This window comes from Parus major, chromosome 26 (genome assembly GCF_001522545.3).
Source record: "Parus major isolate Abel chromosome 26, Parus_major1.1, whole genome shotgun sequence".
Taxonomy (NCBI): domain Eukaryota; kingdom Metazoa; phylum Chordata; class Aves; order Passeriformes; family Paridae; genus Parus; species Parus major.
This window is the reverse complement of record NC_031795.1, coordinates 4,325,073-4,334,356: the sequence shown is the minus strand read 5'-3', so window position 1 is coordinate 4,334,356 and position 9,284 is coordinate 4,325,073. Positions and strand designations below refer to the sequence as shown.

At 45.5% G+C, this 9,284-nt stretch overlaps 1 protein-coding gene across 2 annotated transcripts in view; it reads right to left on the bottom strand.

Annotated features, from left to right (window-relative positions):
- NUCKS1 (nuclear casein kinase and cyclin dependent kinase substrate 1) overlaps positions 1 to 5,248 on the bottom strand; it is a 13,355-nt gene extending 8,107 nt beyond the window's left edge. For both annotated transcript variants that reach the window (XM_015650904.1, XM_015650905.1), the window contains exon 1: positions 4,984 to 5,248. In XM_015650904.1, the coding sequence (XP_015506390.1) occupies positions 4,984 to 5,000 (17 nt within the window). In that variant the 5' untranslated portion in view covers positions 5,001 to 5,248. The remainder of the gene's footprint in view (positions 1 to 4,983) is intronic.
- Between the last annotated feature and the right edge of the window lie 4,036 nt (positions 5,249 to 9,284).

The following is a 9,284-nucleotide window of genomic DNA, read 5'->3' as shown; positions in this document are numbered from 1 at the left end:
AAAAAAAAAAGACAAAAAAATGACCAAAAAAATAACAAAAAAATGACCAAAAAAATGACAAAAAAAATGACCAAAAATGGACAAAAAATGGACAAAAAATGGACAAAAAATGGACAAAAAAATCCTTTAACAAAAATATCATTCTTCTGGCAAACATCTTTTCCCAAATCACCAATCTCTGGCTTTTCAGCCAGGGACTAAACCCTGCTCAGTTTTCCTCCCATGGTGAACAGAAAGTGCTATTTATATTTAAAAAAATAACTTTAAAATCATTGTTTCAGAAGAAACCAAAAGCAAAGCTGTTTCCTTGCATTTTCTTATGGGCATTTTCTTATCTGGCAGGGCAAGAAGGGTGAAATAAAAAAGAAATCTCTGCCCTGAGATCACCCAAGATAAAAAAACTGATAAAAATCTTTATCTTTGAGAAGCTCAGAGGGTCAGGAAAAACCAACCTGCTGCTGGCACCTGCCTTTCCCTCACTCCAAACTCATGGTTCACCTCTTTTAGCCCAGACAAATTTTATTTTTAGAGCTTTATTTAGAAGTTTAGTCAGCAGCAATGAGAACTGCGGGTGTGCAAAGAGTGTTTACTACACCAAGGTGATAAAAACACTCTCTGCAAGAGTTAAGAGGCAGGAAAAAGGAGCTGGTGGTGGCAGTGAAGAGCTTCTCTTTGCTGGGAGATGTTAAAGCAAGACATAAAAATAAACTCTGGTAAATCCACTTAGGCTGAGTGTAAAAAGACAGGAATAGGATAGGCTGGGATGGGAATTGTTCAGCCTGGTTTAAATTATAAACTGAAATTTGAATGTGACTCCCTTGCTAATTCAGATTAACACCAAGTGTGCATGATAAAAGTTCAGAGAGAGGGGTTGAACAGCACAAGAGCTTCTCTTTGCTGGGAGATGTTAAAACAAGACATAAAAATAAACTCTGGTAAATCCACTTAGGCTGAGTGTAAAAAGGCACAGGATAGGCTGGGATGGGAATTGTTCAATTCAATTCTGGTTTAAATTATAAACTGAAATTTAAAATTGCTAATTCAGATTAACACCAAGTGTGCATGATAAAAGTTCAGAGAGAGGGGTTGAACAGCACAAGTTTTTAATAACAGCTGTCAGTCCAATATTTTTGGAATAAACATTAACTCACATTTTAGGATGGAAGCACTCAGCAAAGGAATTCTCCAGTAATTTAACTACAGCTCAGAAATTGCAACTTGATGCCTGCCAAAGTTTGCAATTTTGGAGTTATGAAAAGCAACATCAACATGTCAAAGGATCACTAAATGCCTATAAAACTGAGAAAGGATTTCATACCTCATCTTCAATTTAGTCCCTAAACCCTCAGCCTTTAAACCAATATCAGCACAGCCCTACAGTCAGGGAAAGAAGTTTTTTTTTTTAAAGGGAATGCACAGGTTCTCAGATATTTGTACAAGCATTAAAAAACACTGATAAAATCCACATTTATATAAAAAAAAACAACAAAAAAAACCACAACCATGACACATAATCCTGAAAAGCAATGCTAAAAGAAGCCTTCAAAAAATCCAGGCACTGAAAAGGAATGTTTAGGTCAAATGACAATCACCTATCCTCAATCCAATAGAACAAAGGCGAGGAGATTAAATGGTTATTAAGATTTCTGGATGTTTTTTCAGCACAATCCTCAGCATTTTTGAGCAAAGCTCCAGCCCCTCCCTGACCCTCAGGGCTGGCTCAGCACTCGGGTTTCACTTTCAGGTAAAGGTGTCCCCTTTGAGACCAATATTATCAACAAATATTGCCATTAAAACACTTTTTGGTGCCTTTTTTATACACAGAAAATACAAATTCCAGCCAGAAGTGTTTCCTGCAGGGATTTTCAGAGCTGTGCAGAGCAAATCTTCAGTGCTGGATTTGGGCTTTCGATGAGCACTGATTTAAAACCACCACCAGAAGGTGCCACAGGGCACCTGGTGACACTCAGGGACCTAAACCTGAGTTTTTGGGGTTAATCTGAGGAAAAGCTGGGCTCAGGACTCAGCACTGAGAGGGTCAATCCAGGGATCCACACCACTTGGAACTCCATCAAACAATTAAAGGATTTCTGCAGCAATAATTAAATCAGTTTTGTGCTCCTTCTCTATTTGACTCTAATTGAGATGTTACCACAGAAATGATGCAGGGCAGGAGGGGAACCAAACCCAAACACCCAGCTCACTTCTTCACCTTGATATTTTGAATTTTCTTGTACCTCCACCTCTTTTTATTCATCCATCTCTGAACCACACAGCACCAACCACTCAATTTTATTAAGTGCAAATCCCCAAGGAACTGTTGCTCTCCTGCAATCCCATGGAAGCTTTTCCACAATCACAATATTTCTATTTTACATTGCCCATTACAACACTGGCAACAAGTTATATTTAAGAGATACTTTTTTTCCTGCAAGTAAAATTTCACCCTTCCACTGTAGCACCAACACCAGGCTGGGATTCAAATCCAGAAAAAGGATGGGAAGCCTTGAAGCCCTGAGATAAATTAATAACTGGTTTTAAGCTTAAAATGAATGACTAAAAAACCCTGTCTACAAAATCTCCATCTGCAAAGCCTGCAGGAGAGGACCAGCAAGTGACCAGTGAGAAAAAGCAGATGAAAGGCTGCACCAGAAGTCAAAATTCTGACTTAAAACACATTAATTTATGCTATATATATACATATCTATAAAAATATAATAGGTATATTGTGTATATATATATATTATATTTAAATATATATATATATATTATATTTTAAAAAAAAATAGTGGCTCAAAGTATTTTTTTTTTACCCCATAAGCAGCCCCAGCTTTTTCTGCACAACTTCAGGAGAGTTACACAAGAAATGCAGAAGTTCAGTAATTTCAAGTTCCTTTAGTTTTTACTGCTTGCCTTTTTCTGACAACACTGAAAAGCCCATCATTATCCACCCAGGAGCAATGGAATAGTGCAGGAAGCACCTGGCTCTCAGTGCCAGCACATGAAGCCTGTAAATACCAGGGTTTTATTACTACTGAATTTTAAATAACTGATTTCAACAGCCAGACTCAGCCTTAGGTCAATTTTCTCAACAAGTGGCATAAAAACTTGGGGTATAGGATGGATTTTATGAAGTTCACTGCTTTAGGTGCTCACATATTCACCAGAAACCAGCAGACATCACCAGTTAATTCCAAGAACACTGACTAGAGGGAAACTCTCCCACCACTAAACCTCACTCTGATGAAGAATCTTTCACCAGGCTTCCATTTTACCAAAAAACAACTAAGACAGGCAGCAAAAACTTCATTCCAGCATTAATTTATTAATGGATTTAAATCCATTGGCAGAGTTCTCTAGTTAGCAGAGCAATACAATATAGCAACCATTGAATATTTACCTTTTTTCCCCTGGAAGGGCTATTAAATAATAGAGATAAGGGACTGCTGCATCTATCCTGCCACAGGGCAGGAGGTTTTGTGCTCCTAACAACCTGCTGGACTTTGGTGCTTCAGTTTTCAGCCTGCCAGCTGAGCCTGAGACCAGGCAGACCTCTCACAACACTGCAGGACTACACAGAGGTGTTTTATTTTAATTATTTTTGTAAAAATCCTTAGTTCCAGCAAGCCCAGAGGCTCTGCTTTTAAAGACAGCACCCTTTCCTTACCTGGAGCAAATCTCCAGAGCTGAATGACCAACATGAAGTGTCCTCTCAAGCAGCAGAGTCACATCACCAATAATCTGGGCAGCTCACCCATCACTGAGCCACTCCCCTACTTAGCAAAGCAGTCCTGGGTTGCATTTATATTTTTTAAATTCTGCAGATGAGAGGTATTACTTAAATACCAATATTGCCATCTCTAAACGTATAGATGCATCATAGTCACAATTAATTTGTATTTAATACAGGCTCACTGGGAATAAAACTACAGCCAGTTACTTGAGAATGAAGAAATTCCAGAGCATCAGAAGAACACCGTGGGAAACCTCACACCTTTGCTATAAAGACAAATCACGAGTTCACTCTTTTGCCACCTCCTTGGTAAAGCTTTGAGACACAAGGGACTCACAGAATATCCTGAGCTGGGAAGGACTCACAAGGATCATCCAGTCCAGCTCCTGGCCTTGCACAGACACCCCAAAATCCCACCCTGGGCACCCCTGGAGCTCTGGCAGCCTCGGGGCCGTGCCCATTCTCCGGCAATGCCCCAGCACCCTCCGGGGTAAGAACCTTTCCCAAACATCCAGCCCTGACACAGCTCCAGCCCTTCCCTCGGGCATCACTTCCCTGCGCCGCCGATCCCCAAAGCCACCACGCTCCATCCGAGCCCACCCAGCGCTCCAACACCGCTCAACCCAATCCACCGAGCCCAGACCCACCTCCGGGCCCGCCGGGCACGCACAACCCTCCTTCCAAACAGCCGGGAAGGGAAAGGAGGGGGTGGGAAAGAGCAGCAGGAAGGCGAGCCCGGAGCGCGCAGCCCGCGGCCGGCCGGGCGGGCGGAGCAGGGCGTGTGGCAGCGGCGCTCGCACCGAGGGGGCGGCTCCTGCCGGCTCCTCCCCTACGCGTGGTTCCCCATGCACAGCCCCCGTGCCCCGGACCCTCGCCGGATGGCACCGCGTCCCCTCCCCCGGCAGCGCGCTGGGCTCGGCCCCGCCGCCCGGAGCGGGCCCGGGGGGCGCCGCGGATAGCGGCCAGAGCGGCGCCCGCCCTGCGCCAAGTGGGTCACGGCGGCGGCGAAAAATTTTTCGCTTTTCCCCGTTACAAAATGTGGGACAGCGCCCGCAGGGCCGCCCCGCCGCGGCCCCCGGGCCCGGGCGAGCGGCGCAGTGTGAAATGCGGTGTTTATTGCGGTGGCCGTGCCAAGTTAGCAGGGGGGAAACAAGGGGAAATAGAGGAGAAATCGGCTCGGCCTGAGCGCGGCCTGCCCTGCGCGGGGCCGGCCCGGCAGCAGCGGCGGGAGCGGCGCCGCCGGGACTCACCTGACGGGCCGCGACATCTTCCCGGCGGTTCGGGCCGCCCGGGGCTGGGCGCGGAGCGAACGGGGACGCTGAGGCCGCCGGGGCCGCTGAGGCCGCCCGGAGCGAGCGGGAGCGCTGGGCCCAGCGCCTCAGGCCGCGCCTGCGGAGCCGCCGCTCCCCCGTCAGGCGCCGCCGCCGCCCCCGGTGCCGCTCCCCGATCCCGCTCCCGGCGCCGATCCCGGTGTCGCTCCCTGATCCCGGTGCCGGTGTCGGTGCCGGTCCCGCTGCCGCCGCTCCCCCCCGCAAAATGGTCGCGCTCGCCCCGCCGAGAGGATGCGAGCGGGGGGGCGGTGCCGCCGACCCCGCTGGCCACGCCCCCATCGCCCGCCGATTGGTCAGAGGCCGCGAGAGCCCGCGTCCCATTGGCTCGTTCGAACCATCACGGCGCGCAGGGCCCGCCCACTGTCCCCGCGGGGAGGGCGGGCAGCGCGGCCCGCACGCGGCGGAGCTCGGGCCGCAGATTCGCCACGGGCTCCCGGTGCTACCGGGGCTCCTCCGCGCCCCTTCCCGGCCCTCCCGCCGCTCCCGCCGCGTCCCTCCCTCACCGGCGCCACGCTGCAATTTTTTCCCGTTTCTCCGGGAGCCTTTCGGGGCGCTGCGAGGCCTCAAGGCCCGAGCCGCAGATTCGCCGCGCGGGCCCGGCGCGGTTTTGGAGGGAAAACGCGGCCCCGGGCGCGGGTTCAGTGTCATTAATTTTTATTATGAAGAAATGTAAAAAATTGGTGTCAGCGGCAGATTTTGACATCAGCACTGATGTCACCACCCCCACTTCTCCCTGTGCTAGTCAGCAGTTATGGACATACACGATTTATACCAACTCCAATGAAGATTTTAGATTTTTTTTCCGCTTTAAATTGCCCAGAGATATCAAAATGATTCATTTGGGTTATAAAAAGGGGATGCTTTAACCATAGAAAAATTAAAATTATTCCACAGTCATTAAAATGGCAGCTTCTGCCACATCAACTCACTTTTGCTTTGCACTTGGGTCTTTGGAGGTTCATCCCTCCATTTTAGCAAAAAACAGCACTTAAATCTTATTTTTATACACTGGCTTCACTATGGAGACTGATTTGACAATACAAATATGGTCAGATTTATAGGAATAATTATAATTTTAGGATAATTTGGGTTGATATCATGCCCTGCTCGCGCTTCATCGGAATTCCTTTGGAATTCTGCTCCATCCCTGTCCCTGGTGCCAATCAATCCTCAGGAAAATCCGGCTGATTTTGGTAAAAAGAAGCCCTTGGAGCATCTGCCAATCCCAAAAAACACTGAATTAAGGAGCCCTGAGGAGGAAGGTGCAGAAACCACATCAAGGAATTCTTTGTTGGGAATATTGGATTAAACCCCACTGGGGCTGACTCAGAAATACACAAGTTTTGCATGTTTATGTCCCGCCTGTAGCCCAATAAAAACGCAACAATTGAGGATATTTCAGCGTGTTCATTTGGTTTTTCTTTTGGTTTTGAGGGTTTTTTATAGTTTAGTTTATTTGGGGGATTTTATTGGGGTTTTTTTGGGTGTGTATTTGGGATTTATTTATATTTTTTTTTTTGCATTTAATTTTTTTGATTATTTTATTTGGCTTGGCGGGGGTTTTTTGGGGTGTTTATTTGGATTTTTTTGCCTTTTTTTTGTTTTTTGGGGGGTTTTTTTTGGTTTTTTTTTTTTTGTGGGTTTCTTTTCCCTTTTGTCATTTTTTTTTCTTCTTCTTTTGTTTGTTTTCCCCGTGTTTTGTCCCCTCCCTGTCCCGCCTATCGCGACTTAGGCAGCCGAGGTTAGGGCAGGGCAGTGCCAGCCTGGGGCCATTCCAGCCCTGCTGTCCCTTTGTCATGGAATTGTCATTGTCATTCCCACCAGGAATCCACACCGGCTCGGGATCAAACAGAATCCCAAAGGATTTCCCCCATTATTCCCTCCTGTACCCCCAAATCAAGCTGGATTTTCTCATTAAATTAAATTTTTAATAAATCCCCACAATTTCCTATCCTCACCGCTCATCACTGTGGGGTTTTTTAACCAGCCCTGGTGTCATTAAATTAAATTTTATCATTAATTTTATCATTTCCCAAGCAGATTATTCTGGATTCACCAGCACCACTTTCCTGGTGTTAATCAGGACAATTCATGCAAAGCTCACTGAAGATATTTTACACTTTAAATTCCCTCTAAACCCCCAAAATTTGGTTAGAAAAGGAGCTTCTTTAACCATGGAAAAATTAAAAGTATTCCACAGTCATTAAAATGGCAGCTTCTCATTTTTGCTTTACATTTTGTTCTTTGGAGGTTCATCCCTCCATTTTATCAAAAAACACTTAAATCCTATTTTTACACATTTGGGAACTGTGAGAAGATGGTTTGATGATACAAATACAGTCAGATTTATAGGAATAATTACAATTTTAGGATAATTTGGGTTCATTTCATGCCCTGCTTGGAATTCCTTTGGAATTCTCCTGCTCCATCCCTGTCCCTCAATCAATCCTCATGAAAATCTGGAGTCTTGGAATAAAGAGGCCCAAAATACACTGAATTAAGGAGCCCTGAGGAGGAAGGTGCAGAAACCACATCAAGGAATTCTTTGTTGGGAATATTGGATTAAATCCCACTGGGGCTGAGATGCACAAGTTTTTTGGAGCCCAATAAAAACACAATAATTGAGGATATTTCAGGGGAATTTCCTTTGCTGGCAATCCAGGGCAGCTCACACCGTTTGTTTTGGGCGTTTTTGTTGTTTTTAATCCTAATTTCAATTTGTAAACTCATTTCTTGGGACTGTTGAGACAGGAAAACAACAACTACCAGCCGAGTAACGTCAAATTTTTATTTCAAACCTCTGCAATGCTGCACCAGTGACTGATTGATGTGGATTAAAATCCCATTTTTCCTCTTTACACAACCATAATACTGAATTTTACAATGGTCAGGACCCTGCCTGTAAAATCCTTCTGCATAACAGCAAGGAATTAAAAATAAAAAAGCCAAATTTTGATGTTGTTGACTTACTGAGGCTGCAGTAAAACTCTCCAGCTGTGTGGTCCCACAGAGTGCAGCCACCAATTCACAAAATACACCTTGAAATTCGTGTGGTTTTTGAGTCCCAGGGCCACAAATTGAATTTCCAGGAAGGAGAAATGAAAAGGAAACGGGAACAGTTGGCCCAGAGTCACACAGAGGGCACAGAGTGAAAGCAGGGAAAAATAAATTCCTTCATTTCCCCCCAAGTGCTCACTCCTAATCAGGCCACAAATAAAACAGAATAAAGACAATTTCCCGATTCCTATTCTAAAATTTCAAGTTTTTACCCACTGACATCAACAAAACTTAAGATATTTTTTGGCTTTCCCCTTGCAGATGTTTTAAAAACCAGAATTATTTCACCCCTGGATGCCCCTGGATGGGGATTTGGGACCTGCTTTAATCACAGAGCAGTTTTTTTGGGGTTTGTTTGGCTTTTTTTAAGCAAAACACTCACAAACACTCACAGCTGCCCAGGGAAATCCTTTTCCTGTCTGCTCGGGGTTTTACACCCAGCTCAAGTAACGACTCTTCCTTTTGTGCAGCTTGTGGGGGGTTTTATTTGACATTTTTTCCAGATGTTAACCGACAGTAAATGGGGGAAAAACTCCCCGAGGCACACACAGAGGGGCTGGAAATCAAGAAATGCTGTGAAAGAGATTTTTACCAAAAATTCCTTTGGATTTTTGGTTGATTCTTCGAGGCACTTCTGGAGGAAGAGGCGCAGGGTGAGAGGTGCAGGCACCAAAGAGGCACTGGGAGGCATCAAAGCGATGATGGAAGAAGTTTTCCTGCAAAATTCCCAAGAATTCCTTGTGAGGAGGCCCTGGCACAGATTATCCAAAGAAATGGGGCTGCCCCTGGATCCCTGGAAGTGTCCAAGGAGCAGCCTGGGACAGTGGAAATGTCCCTGCCCATGGCAGGGGTGGCACTGGGGGATCTTTGAAGTCCTTCCCACCCAAACCACTCCATGATTCTATAACAGGATGGAGCAGGAATTGGGAATTTTCTGCTGCTCTGAGCAGGGAGTGGGGCCTGGGCAGGATTTTCCAGCTCTAAGGAGAGCTCTTTGCTGAAACACTTTAAGGTGCAAGTACAAAAATCAATAAATAACACCTGAATCTTAAGGGGTTTTGTGACAGCTCCTTTAAAAAATTAGGTACTTCTCTCATGTTCTACAAAGAACTAGAAATATTTACAGGATTAAATATTTATAGGATTAAAAGCCATTTTTTTTC